The sequence below is a fragment of the Oncorhynchus masou genome, chromosome 18 (genome assembly GCF_036934945.1).
Source record: "Oncorhynchus masou masou isolate Uvic2021 chromosome 18, UVic_Omas_1.1, whole genome shotgun sequence".
In the NCBI taxonomy this organism is placed as follows: domain Eukaryota; kingdom Metazoa; phylum Chordata; class Actinopteri; order Salmoniformes; family Salmonidae; genus Oncorhynchus; species Oncorhynchus masou.
In genome coordinates this window covers 34,409,059-34,425,595 of record NC_088229.1, presented here as the reverse complement: position 1 = coordinate 34,425,595, position 16,537 = coordinate 34,409,059, and the positions used below count along the sequence as shown (strand labels likewise).

The following is a 16,537-nucleotide window of genomic DNA, read 5'->3' as shown; positions in this document are numbered from 1 at the left end:
GGGACTGTTTCGTTGCCAGTTCACTTTATTATTTTGTATTTGTGTTCCTGTTTAGTTTTTCTTATTAAAAACCATGGACACCTACCATGCTGCGTATTGGTCAGATCCTTGTTTCACCTCTTCAGAGGAAGAGGAGGAAATCTGCCGTGACATTAAGTAGTACTTTAAAGTATGTTTACTTAAGTACTTTACACCAGTGATGATAGTCATCTAAAGACTCATCTTTTAAGATTAGGGAAAGTTCACAAAGCCCAAACTGAGAACACTACAAAAGAATAAGATGGTAGCAATTGTGATGGTGAAAAAAGTGTTATTGCCCAACAGAAGGGAATGTAAATATATTCCCTGTGCAACCTTGGACTCTCCATAGCACTCAGCTCTGTAGTGAAGCGGTTTGATAAACCTTGACAGTGACCTCACCGCCCATCGGGTAATACAGAAAGTTCATAGACATATATCAACGCCAGCTCTCAAACTGCTGTGGAAGTGCTGAAAGACATGAAGAGGAGCCAATGTTTTCTTGTTTATTGACAAAAGTCATTCTTTGCATAGCGCATATCACCTAGCTCTGTGTAAAATGGAACAGACAGACCGCAATGAAAACATGATCAAACTAGACAGCATTCCATTTCAAATTCCAGAGATGTGGAGATACATGGCGATTCGGTGTGTGGTATTTTCCGAGCCAGAAGACATGGACTGAAGGTTTACTACCTAGATAAACAGAAGAAAAATATCAGGGAACACAAATGGGCCACTACAATTAGCTAAGAAATTATGTCCTGAGAGCACTAATGGATACCATTCCTGAGGGCGAACGAAAACACCCACAATGGAAGACATTAAAAACTATTTCATAAGAGGGGAGAGTGGTAGATTAAGAGAGAGAGATGTGATAGATACAGTGCCTTCAGAAAGTATTCACACCCCTTGACTTTTTCCACATTTTGTTGTGTTACAGCCTGAATTTCAATTGATTACATTTAGATTTTTTTCACTGGCCTACACACAATACCCCATAATGTCAAAGTGGAATTAATAAAAAAGGAAAATATGAAATGTCTTCATTCAATAAGCATTCAACCCCATTTGTTATGGCAAGCCTAAACATGTTCAGGATTAAAAATGTGTGTAACAAGTCACAAGTTGCATGGACTCACTCTGTGTGCAATAATAGTGTTTAACATGCTTTTTTTAATGAATACCTCATCTCTGCAGCCCACACATACAATTATCTGTAAGGTCCCTACAGATTCAAACACAAATATCAGGGAGGTTTTTCAATGCCTCACAAAGAAGGGCACCTATTGGTTGATGGGTAAAAACACAAAAAGCAGACATTGAAGTTATTAATTACACTTTGGATGGGGTTTCAATATACCCAGTCACTACAAAGATACAGGCGTCCTTCCTAACTCAGTTACTGGAGAGGAAGGAAACCGCTCAGGGATTTCACCATGTGGTCAACGTGACTTTAAAACATTTACATAGTTGAATGGCTGTGATGGGAGAAAACTAAGGATGGATCAAGAACATTGAAGTTACTCCACAATGTTAACTGACAGAGTGAAAAGAAGGTAGCCTGTACAGAATTGTTTTTTCTCTAAAACATGCATCCTGTTTGCACTAAGGTAATACTACAAGAAATGTGGCAAAGCAATTCACTTTTTTTGTTCTGAATACAAAGTGATATGTTTGGGGTAAATCCAATTTAACACATTATTGAGTACCACTCTCCATATTTTCCACCACAGTGGTGGCTGCATCATGTTATGTATATGCTTATAATCGTTAAGGCCTGGGGAGTTTTTCAGGATTGTCACGACTTCTGCCAAAGTCGTTGCCTCTCCCTGTTCACTCCGTTTGACTCTCCTGCACCTGACTTCTCTGCCACCTATACACACGACTCCGACAGAATCTCTGACCATAAAAATATGAAGTCAGCAGGAGAGGACACACTCATGGAGGTGGAGGAATGCACTTGTATCTGGCCACGGTCTCCCCAGTACCATCGGACCGTGAGAAGAGTTGCGCCCCCGTCTCATGCCTCACCGGGAAAGCCCTAGAGTGGGCCAGAGCTGTGTGTAGAGAGTAGGATGTGGCGTTGGACCATTTTGAGGAGTTCACCCGCCATTTCCGGATAGTATTCGACCATCCACCCAAAGGCAAAGCGGCGGGTGAGCGCCTCTATCATCTGAGGCAGGAGACGAGAAGTGCACAGGCGTTTGCTTTGGAGTTTAGGACCTTGGCTGCCGGCGCTGGATGGAGCGACAGGGCCCTGATCGACCATTACCGTTGTAGTCTAAGCGAGGACATCCGTCGGGAGCTGGCCTGTAGAGGCACCACCCTCACCTTCGACCAGCTGGTGGACATGTCCATAAGGCTTGACAACATGCTGGCTACTCGTGGACGTCTAGACCGGGGTCTGGTTGTTCCATCCTCCCGCAGCCACTCTCCTGAACCTATGGAATTGGCAGGGCTGGTGCGCAGGGAGACCGGAGGGGGTTCCCGCTCGATCACCATCTATGGTCGCAGAGAGCACACTGCTGGTCGGTGCCGGGTAGGTTCCTCTGGGAATAGAGAAGGCAGGCAGGGCACTCTGGCATAACCCCAAGTGAGTAGGCACCATTCTCATCCAGAGCCCTCTGTTGCACTAATGTTTGTCTCTGTCACTTTTCCGGATTTTTCCCTGCATTCCCAGTATAAGGTGCTAGTAGATTCAGGCGCAGCTGGGAATTTCATTAATAAAAATTCAGCCACCCATTTCACCCGTCTCTTCGAGTTTCTTTTTTGTGAAAAAGAAGGATGGAGTGCGTACAATCTGGTGCGTATTCGGAAGGGTGATGAGTGGAAGACGGCATTTAGCACCACCTCAGGTCATTATAAGTACCTTGTCATGCCATATGGGTTGATGAATGCTCCATCACTCTTCCAATCATTTGTAGATGAGATCTTCAGGGACCTGCACAGACAGGGTGTAGTGGTGTATATCGATGATATTCTGATATACTCCGCTACACGTGCCGAGCATGTGTCCCTGGTGTTGGAGCATGATCTATATGTCAAGGCTGAGAAATGCTTGTTCTTCCAACAATTCATCTCCTTCCTAGGGCATCGGATTTCCACTTCAGGAGTGGAAATGGAGAATGACCCATTGCAGCCGTGCGTAATTGGCCGACTCCAACCACGGTAAAGGAAGTGCAGCGTTTTTTTAGGGTTTGCCAATTACTACCGGAGGTTTATCCAGGGTTTTACTCAGGTTGCTGCTCCCATTACCTCACTGCTAAAGGGGGGCCCGGTGCACTTGCAGTGGTCGGCTGAGCGAACAGGGTTTTTGGACACCTGAAGACTCTGTTTACCTCGGTGCCTGTGTTGGCTCATCCGGATCCCTCTTTGCCATTCATAGTGGAGGTGGACGCATCCAAAGCTGGGATAGGAGCAGTGCTCTCTCAGCGTTCGGGTACGCCACTGAAGCTTCGCCCCTGTGCTTTCTTTTCAAAGAAGCTCAGCCCGGCGGAGCGAAACTATGATGTGGGGGACCGGGAGCTGTTAGCTGTCGTAAAAGCCTTGAAGGCGTGGAGACATTGGCTTGAGGGGGCTAAACACCCTTTTCTCATCTGGACTAACCACCGCAATCTGGAGTACATCCGGCAGGCGAAGAGACTGAATCCTCGCCAGGCAAGGTGGGCCATGTTTTTCACTCGTTTTGTGTTTACTCTTTCTTACAGAACAGGCTCCCAGAACGTCAAGGGAGATGCATTGTCTCGGCTGTATGACACAGAGGAGCGGTCCATGGATCCCACTCCCATACTCCCAGCTTCGTGTTTGGTGGCGCCAGTAGTGTGGGAGCTGGACGCGGACATTGAGCGGGCGTCACGTGCAGAGCCCTCTCCCCCTGAGTGTCCAGATGGTCGTCTGTACGTTCCGTCTGCTGTCCCGCGGCCGATTGATCTATTGGGCTCACACGTCACCCTCCTCTGGTCATCCTGGGATAGGTCGGACGATACGCTGTCTCGATGGGAGGTACTGGTGGCCCACTTTAGCTAAGAACGTGAGGATTTATGTTTCCTCCTGCTCGGTGTGCGCCCAGTGCAAGGCTCCTAGACACCAGCCCAGAGGTAAGCTACAACGTTTACCCGTTCCTCAACGGCCGTGGTTGCACCTGTCGGTGGATTTTTTGACTGATCCTCCACCTTCACAGGGTTACACCACGATCCTGGTCGTTGTGGATCGGTTTTCGAAGTCCTGTCGTCTCCTCCCTTTGCCCGGTCTCCCTACGGCCTTACAAACTGCAGAGGCCCTGTTTACACACGTTTTCCGGCACTATGGGGTGCCTGACGATATAGTGTCTGATTGGGGTCCCCAGTTCACATCAAGGGTCTGGAAGGCATTCATGGAACGTCTGGGGATCTCAGTTAGTCTTACCTCAGGTTTTCACCCCGAGAGTAATGGGCAGGTGGAGAGAGTTAACCAGGGTGTGGGTAGGTTTCTGCGGTCTTATTGCCAGGACCGGCCGGGGGAGTGGGCGAAGTTCGTGCCCTGGGCAGAGATGGCCCAGAACTCGCTACATCACTCCTCCACTAACCTTACTCCTTTTCAATGTATATTAGGGTATCAGCCGTGTATTAGGGTATTAGGGTATCAGTTCTGGCTCCTTGGCATCAGAGTCAGACCGAGGCTCCTGCGGTGGACAATTGGTTTTGGTGCGCTGAAGAAACCTGGGAGGCAGCCCACGTCCACCTTCAGCGTGCCATAAGGCGCCAGAAAATTGGCGCAGACCATCACCGCAGTAAGGCCCCGGTGTTCGCACCAGGGGACAGGGTCTGGCTCTCTGCCTGAAACCTGCCCCTCCACCTGCTCTGCCGGAAGCTGGGTCCGCGGTTTGTGGGGCCGTTTAAAGTCCTGAGGAGAGTGAACGAGGTATGTTATAGGTTACAACTGCCCACTAATTACCGTATTAACCCCTCGTTCCATGTGTCTCTCCTCAGGCCGGTGGGGCTGGACCGCTCCAGGAGGCTGAAGTGCGTGATGTTCCTCCGCCTCCTCTAGACATCGAGGGGGTACCGGCATACTCTGTTCGATCCATTTTGGATTCGAGACGTCGGGCGAGGGGCCTTCAGTACCTCGTGGACTGGGAGGGGTACGGGCCGGAAGAGAGATGCTGGGTTCCATTGGAGCACATGTTAGATCCTTCCATGTTAAAAGAATTCCACCGTCTCCATCCGGATCGCCCTGCACCTCGCCCTCCGGGTCGTCCCCGGGGCCAGTGCTGGAGCCGCGCGTCAGGGGCGTGGCAATGTCACGACTGCCTCTCCTTGTTCGGGCGGTGCTTGGCGGTCGAAGTCACCGGTCTTCTAGCCATCATTGATCCATTTTTCATTTTCCATTGGTTTTATCTTGCCTTCCCACACACCTGTTTTCAATCCCATTCATTACTTGTTGTGTATTTAACCCCCTGTTTCCCCTCATGTCTTTGTCAGAGATTGTTTATTGTCAGTGTTGTGTTTATTGTATAGGTGCGCGACGGGTCCTCGTACCCATGTTTGTTTATATTCATGTCTTATTAGTGTTATGGAGCATGTTACGTGGACATTCATTAAAAGACTCCATTTTACACTCTGTTTGACTCTCCTGCGCCTGACTTCCGTGCCACTTATACACACGACTCTGACAAGGATAAAAAATAAACTGACTGGAGCTAAGTACTGGTAAAATCCTGGAGGAAAATTTAGTTCAGTCTGCTTTCCACCAAACACTGGGAGATTAATTCACCTTTCAGAAGGACAATAACCTAAAACACAAGGCCAAATCTACCCTGGAGTTGCTTACCAAGAAGACAATGTTCCTGAGTGGCCGAGTTATAGTCTTGACTTAAATCTGCTTGAAAATCTATGGCAAGACCTGAAAATGGCAATGATCAACAACCAATTTGACAGAGCTTGAAGAATTTTGAAAAAAACAATGGGCAAAGGTTGCACAATCCAGGTGTGGAAAGCTCTTAGAGACTTACCCAGAAAGACTCACAGCTGTAATCACTACCAATGGAGATTCTAACATATATTGACCCAGGGGGTTGAATACTTATCTAACTAAGATATATTCATGTTTTATTTGTCTTTTTTTTTTTTTTTTTTTTTACAAACGTTTTTTTTTTAAATCCACTTTGACATTAGAGCATTTTGTGAAGATCGTTGACAGAAAATGGCACTGTAGATACAGTAGATAGATGAGTTACAGACAGAGCGATAGAAAGAGAGCGAGAGAGAGACAGCGAGAGACGGGTTGTGTTTGAATACCAATACTAAATAGTAGGCATTTTTGGGATGCGAAAATATAATGTTTCATAGTGTGTGAAATTTCAAAAAAATGTAGTATGTTTTAAATGCCAGGATGTCATACTGTTTCGGTTGTCATCTAGTCCAAATTCACTGCATGCTATTGAGGAAGAGAATAATCTATTCATAACCATGATCAGATGAGGGGACGTGCTGTACCAAAATGAATGAATGGCGGGAAACAACGCAATTCAACATTAGATGACGCATGTTGATATTTGAAGCTTACATCATACGTTTTTTTACTAAACAGTGTGTTCTAAATAGTACGTTGTTTCATCAGTACACAATATGCAGTTTTAGTAAGTAGTAGGCAATATGGATTTCAGACACGGCCAGGGAGAATGAAAGATACAGAGAGGGAGAGGGATTCACAATTTACACCAAATTATTGCTAGTAATGACTGGGGAAGGAGCAGTGGCCCGGAGCAATGGTTGGTTAATGATGCATCTCAAGGAAACCTTGTGAGGATCGACTTGCTTATTCTAATAAACATTAATATTCGTCCCTATAGATTCACCACCCAGACACATAAATAAGATGTCTTAATGACACCTCAGTTTCTTGTCTCCAATAATATATTTAACACATTTTAGCATGGCACAAAACACAATCATAATTCATTTTGGGGGTCAAAAGTTTGGACACACCTACTCATTCAAGTTAATATTAGAATTTTGTATTTATTTAAAAATATATATTTTCTACAATGTAGAATATTCATAATAATATTGAAAACTATGAAATAACACATATGGAATCATGTAGTAACCAAAAGTGTTAAACAAATCAATATATATTTTATATTCTTCAAAGTAACCACCCTTCCCCTTGATGACAGCTTTGCACACTCTTGGCATTCTCTCAACCAGCTTCATGAGGTAGTCACATGGAGCACCTTGTTAAAAGTTCATTGCATTTATTATTATTATTGAGCCAGTCAGGTAGTAAACAGAAGATATCCCTATTTGGTAAAAGACCAACTATATATTATGGCGAGAACAGTTTAAATGCCAAGCACATATATTCTGTTCACTTTGAATAGGTATGATATGTTCAGACATTTATTTTGGTGAAATCATTGGCCTATCTCCTTTCAAAACCGCACGACATACATTATGTGTACAACACCTTGATCAATGAATGGTACGGGGTGATATAATTTTTTCATGAAAGCCTCTCCACTACATCAACATATGAGTTGAATTTCATCTATCAAAAACCACTGTAGTCGGCAGTTACATAAAGAGGTGAGGCTGGAAGAGACTCCGTCTGGTCTCATAGTACAGTCAACAAATACACCAATTTTTAGATCCTTTTACCCTCTTCTTTTGAAAAATGGATACAAAATGTAAGTCTTTATCTGTGTAGTCACAGTCTTGTCTTTTCAACACTGACTTGGGAAGATATCTGACGTTCAAATTGAATCCAACCGACTACCAATCAACCACCAATAGGCCCCAATACAACAGAGAAAGGTCAGCCATTTTGTGGTTCAACATGGCTGCACATATATTCCAATGTAAGGCTTTTTCTCAGCTCTTCTAGCTCTCCTTGCACTGCCTCTCTCCCTTTTAAAATGCCAATTTATCCTCGGCAGAATGCTATCAGCGCAGCCATTACTCCACATTCACTGCAGAAACCTCTCTCTCTCTCTCTCCTTCTCTCCATCTCTCTCCCCCTCCCTCTCCAGTGGGTCCCGGCACTGCTTCCCCATTTCCGGTCTAATTGTGCATTCGGCCTAGACAAGGGGCTCATTAAGCAGTAATTACACACATGTTGTTTTCGGGAAACATCTCAATTTGGATTGCTTTGCATGGTAATTGTTCAGCAGGGACCGCCACTCGCAATGTTTCCCAGTGTGACATGTGGTGGAGAGAAAAAGAGAGAGAGAGAGACTGGGAGAGTGAGGAAGAGCATGTATGAGAGATGGAGTGAGAGAGAAACAGGGAGAGAGATTGCTGTTGGTTGCTGTTATTGCTGTTGGTCCCACCATTTATTTATATATAAATATATATTTTTATTTTATTTTTCGATATGTATACTTGACAATGTAAGTAATAATGAACTTGCCATGTCAATAAAGTCAATTGAATTTAATTGAAATTGAGAGAGAGAACACCATTGTAAATACAACCCATATTTATGTTTATTTATTTTCTCTTTCGTAATTGAATTATTTGCACATAATATGACATTTAAAATGTATTTGTAATGAGTGTAATGTTTCCTGTTAATTTGAATGTTTATTTCACTTTTCTTTATAATGTACTTTGCTTTGGCAATGTTAACAAACGGGGAGAGGGAGAGAGAGGGAGACAGGGTGAAAGAGAGAGAGACAGGGAGCGAGAGAGAGACGAGGAGGAAGAGAGAGAGAAATGGGAAAAGTGAGACGGAGAGAGAGAGAAATGGGGAGAGAGAGACGGGAGAGAGACAGAGATGAAGAGAGGGAGACAGGGAGAGAGAGAAATGGGGAGAGAGAGACAGGGAGAGAGAAACGGGGAGAGAGAGACGGGGAGAGAGAGAGACGGTAGAGAGACAGAGACGGGGAGAGAGAGAAATGGGGAGAGAGAGAGATGGGGAGAGAGAGACGGGGAGAGAGAGGGGGGAGAGAGAGAAACGGGGAGAGTGACGGGGGGAGAGAGAGAAACGGGGAGAGCGAGACGGGGGAGAGAGAAACGGGGAGAGAGAGACGGGGGAGAGAGAGAAACGGGGAGAGAGACGGGGAGAGAGAGAGACGGGGAGAGTGACGGGGGGAGAGAGAGAAACGGGGAGAGAGAGACGGGGGAGAGAGAAACGGGGAGAGAGAGACGGGGGGAGAGAGAGAAACGGGGAGAGAGAGAAACGGGGAGAGTGACGGGGGGAGAGAGAGAAACGGGGAGAGAGAGACGGGGGAGAGAGAAACGGGGAGAGAGAGACGGGGGGAGAGAGAAACGGGGAGAGAGACGGGGAGAGAGAGAGACGGGGAGAGAGAGAGACGGGGAGAGAGAGAGACAGAGATGGGGAGAGAGAGACGGGGAAGGAGACGGTGAGAGAGACAGAGATGGTGAGGGAGACAGAGATGGGGAGAGAGACACAGGGAGAGAGACAGAGATGGGGAGAGAGAAACGGGCTGACAGAGAGAGACGGGGAGAGAGAAACGGGCTGACAGAGAGAGACGGGGAGAGAAAGACGGGGAGAGAGAAACGGGCTGACAGAGAGAGACGGGGAGAGACAGAGATGGGGAGAGAGAGACAGGGAGAGAGAAACGGGCTGACAGAGAGAGACGGGGAGAGAGAAACGGGCTGACAGAGAAAGACGGGGAGAGAGAAACGGGCTGACAGAGAGAGACGGGAAGAGAGAGACGGGGAGAGAGAAATGGGCTGACATAGAGAGACGGGAGAGAGACGGAGATGGGGAGAAAGAGACAGGGAGAGAGAGAAATGGGGAGAGAGAGACGGGGAGAGAGAGATGGGGGAGAGAGAGACGGGAGAGAGACAGATGGAGAGAGAGAGAAACGTGCTGACAGAGAGACGGTGAGAGAGACAGACGGGGGAGGGATTGAGAGACGGGGAGGGAGTGAGAGACGGTGAGAAAGAGACATGGGGAGAAAGAGCGAAACGGGGAGAGAGTGAGAGAGATGGGGAGAAAGAGATGGAACAAACTGGGAAAGAGAGCGAGAAAGATTGGGAAAGAGAGAGAGAAGGGAAAGAGAGAGAGAAGGGGAGAGAGAGAGAGAGAGAGGAAGTCAGAACTAGGTCAGGCCTTGCCATCATCGATGAGCGTGGAGCTTGAAAAATAATGAACTCAGAGGTGGAAGTAATGTTAACTAGCTTATACATGTAATATTTACAGAGATGTAATGGTCGAACACAATGTTGCTGTCTTCTCATCTTGGCTCGCGCGATATATAATTTCCTCTTGAATACCAACACAACTATCTCATAGACCTGGCTTAAAACTTTATTTATAATCCTTACAAATACGTGATCTGGGTTTGATTGAGCTCGCTTGGCGCAATAGAACCAATAGAGTAGTGGCAAAAGTGCTAACCCTTGGTACTCCAATCAGGCTAAACTAAACGCTCAAAGTATTTGAAGATTTCAAATAGTATTCAAACCCAGGTCTGCTAACCCACCATGACACCAAAGAATCCATTCCTGTTGGTGGGCTAGCCAAGCCAGCCAACACAAACACCTTACATAGCCCTACATTACATGTCTTCACATTTTACCTTGCAGCATAGGCCTACTGCTGAATGGCAGTTAGAAAACAAATAGACTGATCGATCAGACCACTCAACTGGGTTGTATTTGAGGCACCAATCGGAAAAAGGACTGAGAACTGAAGGCGTTATGGCGACACGTTGAATGTGTTACTGAAATCTTAATCACTGGCGAGGTGGCCTCGGAACCATTAACATTGGTGGCTACAATGTGTCGCAGTTTACCATGGAAGAAGGAAAATATTTTGACAGGGATTTATTTTTTGTCAATTTATATAAGACAATCTATAAAGAGCGAGTGTATGATACTTGTGACATTAAAAGCTTTTGCCAGTACAGTACACTAACTCTCCAAAAATAATTCTCTCGTCGAGCGGAATTAACAAGCACTGCTCAGCCATTCTGTGAAGAACGGGGTGCGGTGGAGGGACTCATGCAATATGCATGTCGGTTTGAGCACTCTACTCCTCCATCTTCCTCTTCTCCCCTTCTTTTCCTGTGCAATTAACTGAAGGTCCTCGCCAGCTTCAACCTGAAACAATTCCTGAAACAATGTGTGACTGAATTTTGAGAGGGCCCAACCTGTCACAAAGAAAATAAATAAATAAATAAAAATGTTTTATTGCACACACACAAACACACACACATGCACAGACACACACCCACACAGCCGTAAGCCCATAAAGAGTGCAGCCCGTGGCCATGGCGACACCCGCTCTGTTGTCGTTAGATAAGGGGAAACGGGGCCTCTTCCTGGGTCTGACTGCTTGATCCTAACTACACAGACAGAGCTGCACCAGCACTGCTAGGTCAAATCCACCAACAGTGCCTCAAATCCACCTTTTGTTTTATCCTCTCTACCACACAATTCATTTGCGCATGCAAATATTTATTTCTATACCTAGTACACAGATCTATATTACAGATACATTACATGACCAAAAGTATGTGGAGTTGGTCGCCTCTTTGCTGCTATAACAGCCTCCACTCTTCTGAGAAGGCTTTCCCCTAGACGTTGGAACATTGCTGCTGGGACTTGCTTCCATTCCGCTACAAGAGCATTAGTGAGGTCGGGCACTGATGTTGGGAGATTAGGCCTGGCTCGCAGTTGGCGTTCCAATTCATCCCAAAGGTGTTCGATGGGGTTGAGTTCAGGGCTCTGTGCAGGCTAGTTTACATTTACATTTAAGTCATTTGGCAGACGCTCTTATCCAGTTAAGTTCCTCCACACCGATCTCGACAAACCATTTCTGTATGGACCTAGCTTTGTCATGAGGGCAGTGTCATTCTGAAACAGGAAAGGGCCTTGCCCAAACTGTTGCCACATAATTGGAAGCACAGAATCGTCTAGAAAGTCATTTTATGCTGAGGGGCCTAGCCCGAACCATGAAGAACAGCCCCAGACCATTATTCCTCCTTCACCAAACTTTACAGTTGACACTATACATTCGGGCAGGTAGCGTTCTCTTGGCATCCGCCAAACCCAAATTCATCCGTCGGACTGCCAGATGGTGAAGCGAGCATTACACCACTCCAGCCGACGCTTGGCATTGCGCTTGGTGATCTTAGGCTTGTGTGCGGCTGCTCAGCCATGGAAACCCATTTCATGAAGCTCCCAACGAATAGTTGCTGACGTTGCTTCCAGAGGCAGTTTGGAACTGTGTTGCAACCGAAGACAGACGATTTTTACATGCTACACTCTTCAGGAATCGGCAGGCCCGTTCTGTGAGGTTGTGTGGCTTTCCACTTCACGGCTGAGACGTTGTTGCCCCTAGACGTTTTCACTTCACAATAACAGCACTTACAGTTGACCGGGGCAGCTCTAGTAGGGCAGAAATTTGACAAACTGACTTGTTGAAAAGGTGGCATCCTATGACTGTGCCACGTTGAAAGTCACTGAGCTCTTCAGTAAGGCCATTCTACTGCCAATGTTTGTCTATGGAAATTGCATGGCCGTGTGCTCGTGTGCTCGATTATATACACCTGTCAGCAACAGATGTGGCCACTCCTTTTAATGGGTGTCCAAATACTTTTTAAAATATAGTGTATGACTGTCTATAATTAGCACTCAACACGAGTTAGTAGGGCGAGTGTCAAACTGTGTGGCATTATACCCAAATCCCACTACAATTTCAATGAAAAACGGTTTTAGCTAACCTTAGGATGAAACTACTACCAGTAAGCAAGGTTGGCCTAATGCTCCAACAAACTGACTTGAAGACAACAATATTCAACTCTATGACAATAAATACAGAGACTCAAAGAGAATATATTCTGTTGGTAGCATTATTTGGTCGACACATCAAGGTAGTGCTAACGCATAAAATAATGTTTTCATTCTAAAATAATGATAATTTAAAGAGCAAAAGAAGGATGACAAACTATGGAGGCATGTTTACACTGCAAATATGTAAAAAGAAAATGGCAGCCAGCTGAGATGGTTGTCATCCATCCACTTGCTGCTGCAGTCGAACCACCACAACACAGCCGAGGTTGAACAATAGAGAGATTGAAAGAGAGATTGAAGAGAAAGGCGCTATGGAATGGGGTTGGGTGGGGTGGCGCTAAATAAGGTCTTGTTTTCACTGTGAGCGCGTACAATAGGATAAAAATCTCCCATTCAAGCAACGCTCACAGGTCAATAGTTGAAAGAAAGATGGAATCAGTTTTGAGAGATGTTTTTTTCTTTTTGCCCGATTTGATTTGGCCACTGTGACCATTTTCAACTCCAAGCTTTTCAACTCACTCCCATTATAAAAAAATAATAGTTTCACAATGCTGGTGGATAGAGTTTGGAGTTAAGACAATAGTAGAGAAAAATATGTTCAAAACACAAGGACTAGACAAGATTGAAGCATAAATAGTATCTAATTCAAAACTACTGCCATAGTATAACAAAAGGCCTCAACAGCCCACAATAGGGGATATGAAATGTAAAATAGCTGTATAATAAATACTGTTTATATTCAGTGAGTTCTTGGTCTATGTTTGCAAGTCTTTTATGTGTGTGAGGGTGCATGCATCCGTGTGTGCTTCTTCATGAGCTTGAGTGTCTGTTGCTTTGACAGTGTGAACAAGGATGTGTGTATACATGAGAGAAAGTGAACGTGAGTAAAAGAGCCCTTATAAAACATCCCCCTGAGTCCCCTGGAAAATGTGTTTCACCCAATCTGTCTTTACCCATCCAGCCACTATGGCCTCTGACAGCCCACCTATTAACCTGTGTCGGGGGAAATACAGAGAATTAATGAGCAAAATATAACGAGCCTGACACTTTAGTCTTAGCATGAACAGGGGATAAGAGGGCTTCCTTAGGTTCAACTGTGTTAGCTCATATACTGTAGTGTGGGCTAACCTGTGAACTATCAGAAACCTAAACATGAGCATGCATAGGGTAACAAGTGGAGAGGTAGATAAACACTGAACACAGACACTGAACGCCACACGCACACACACACACACACACACACACACACACACACACACACACACACACACACACACACAAAACAAACAATTGGTATATCTACTGCACCCATCCACAGACACACATTCTAATGTAACGGTAAGGTGCAGCCATGGAGGGGGAAGGGGATGGTGTAAGTGTGAGCGGGTGTCTGCCATTTCTTTGTTTGTGGGTGTATGTGTGTGTGCACGTTTGTGTGCGTGTGTACACGTGTGCGTGTGTGTGTGTGTGTGTGTGTGTGTGTGTGTGTGTGTGTGTGTGTGTGTGTGTGTGTGTGTGTGTGTGTGTGTGTGTGTGTGTGTGTGTGTGTGTATGTGTCAGTGAGGTTTCTCTGGCGGGGTAGAGGATGTACAGCAGAACCCACTTTTAACTGAATCTGGCAAACAGCGATGGGGAGATGAAGGGCAGAGTGAATGTCACATTACCCCATCTCTTTGCCTCTGCTCGCCGCAACATCAGATAGGGGGGGGGTACGTTAGTTTTTCTCCAGCATATAATTGGTTATCTGAATGCGATCTACTGCTCTCGTGCCTCCCTGCACCATATGAACGTATGAAAGAGAAAAGGAATAGAAAGAAGAGAGGAAAAAAAGCGCAGCTGAAGTTTTGACTGTTCTGGCAGTGACAAAAAGAAATCATTACCAGCAAGGGAAGCGTATCAGTCTATTTACATCTCGGGCTTCTTTTCTCCCTGCATGGTTCCGTGTGAAAACAACCGAGAACAACCACGGGGGAAACATAAGGGATGGTTACAATGACTACTAGAGTGTTTGGAGTCTCGATGAGTACGGAGCAGTGTGTGTGTGCTTTAAATATGATTTCCATATTTACTATCAATGGGAACCCTCTAGAATATAAATAATTGGAGCACAAGAACAATATAAACATACTCTCAGTGCAACTTCCAGTGAGATGTCCTACAAAAATTACCCGGCCGTATAAAACGTCACAAAGATCCTTTGAGAAATCCCTACATGTGTTTATGACCATTATATCCTATTAAATGTATAATAGACAACAAAAGTAGAACATACAAGAAGAGCATATTAGCTAAACTGCTACTCGTTCTCTATGGTAAATAAATAAATGGTGTGTGTACCTGCCCTGCATATAAGTGCCTCTGGGTTTGCTTGTTGGCATGCTAGAGGACCACTAATGTGCTAACTCTAGAGTCTAGGGAGTGTTAATTCATGGATCACAACCTTCTGAACCTACAAGGGGCTCAGTACCAACCCCTGGGGAACACCCTCTGGGGCTTTAGCATAGAGGTAGGAGGTTAGGGGGGCCTTAGCCATATCTCACCCCAGCAGTGGGCAGTCTTTTCCCAGCTGGGTTGGAGCCTGGGGGTGGGGTACTGTGGAGGAGGTGAACACCTCTTCCACCCGCACCGTACCGGGCCTGTGGTGAGAGAGACAGGAGGTAGAGAGAGAACAGAAGGAGGGGGAGGAAAGGAGAGGGAAGCCCTTTAGATCGGCATTACAAGCAGGGCATTTTCAAAAGGAATATATCAAGCCCCAAAATATCCTCCCCTCTCTCACCCTTCCCTCCCCACTCATGCAGGGGGAGCCGAGGGGTAATGACATGGGTCTCAAACAGTGGTTCCATACAGTGCCACGCTGCACGGGAAGAATGGTTCTTAATGAGCTCACATCCTCTGCCACCCCCTTACAGCCCTCTTCCCGGTGCCCCCCCAATTCCCAGAAGAGTTGGATTGAACACTGACACAGAGCCAAGGCTTTGGAGACTAGGGAAGAGCCATGGAGCTCCCAGGCCTCATAGGAGCGGCTGTCTGACCAAACTAGAGCAGACAATACGGGTTAGGATGAATGATGGAAAAGAGGGATCACTTTGAACTGTAACTAGAGAGGATACATAATCAATCAAACATACATACACAAACACAAAAACTCACACATGAGAACAGACACCTCACTCACAGGCACACACACACACACACACACACACACACACACACACACGCACACACGCACACACACACACACACACGCACACACACACACACACGCGCACACACACACACACACACAAAAACACACACACACAAAAACACACATGAGAACAAACACTACACACTCACAGACACACACATAGGCCTATAATCACACACACACAACCACCACACATACACAGACCAACACGTTTCATAATGTATGCACACCTCTGAGCACCACACTTACGCACATCTACCAACACAACACTGCTTTACTGTAAAGCAGTTTGGAACAAAATTTGTGAAGCCGAGGCACACATACCGAAACCCGGGCCTCAAAACGTGGTGTGGCTGTGGCCTATCACCTTTAAGGACACTGCAAAATAACCAATTGAGGCATTGACAGCTGCCCCATTTCTCGTTTGTCACATGGTTTGTGGGTGAATAAAATGTTAAATAAAGTCTCAGCGGCCTTTTATGTTGCATCACTGGAAACTGAAGATGCCACCCCCACACTGGTACTGCTGAGACTCAATGCAAAAGTACTTTGGTGATACAAAGAGAGAGAGAATGCGAGAGAC

The 16,537-nt window shown here is 45.8% G+C and overlaps 1 protein-coding gene across 3 annotated transcripts in view; it reads right to left on the bottom strand.

Annotated features, from left to right (window-relative positions):
• The window catches only part of LOC135504459 (thymocyte selection-associated high mobility group box protein TOX-like), a 135,088-nt gene that overhangs the window by 54,578 nt on the left and 63,973 nt on the right, over window positions 1-16,537 (bottom strand). For 2 of the 3 annotated variants that reach the window (XM_064923077.1, XM_064923079.1), the window contains exon 2: window positions 15,308-15,403. The exons of the other annotated variant lie outside the window; for it this stretch is intronic. In XM_064923077.1, coding sequence (XP_064779149.1) covers window positions 15,308-15,403 — 96 coding nt within the window. The remainder of the gene's footprint in view (window positions 1-15,307; window positions 15,404-16,537) is intronic. 3 annotated transcript variants of the gene reach the window in all.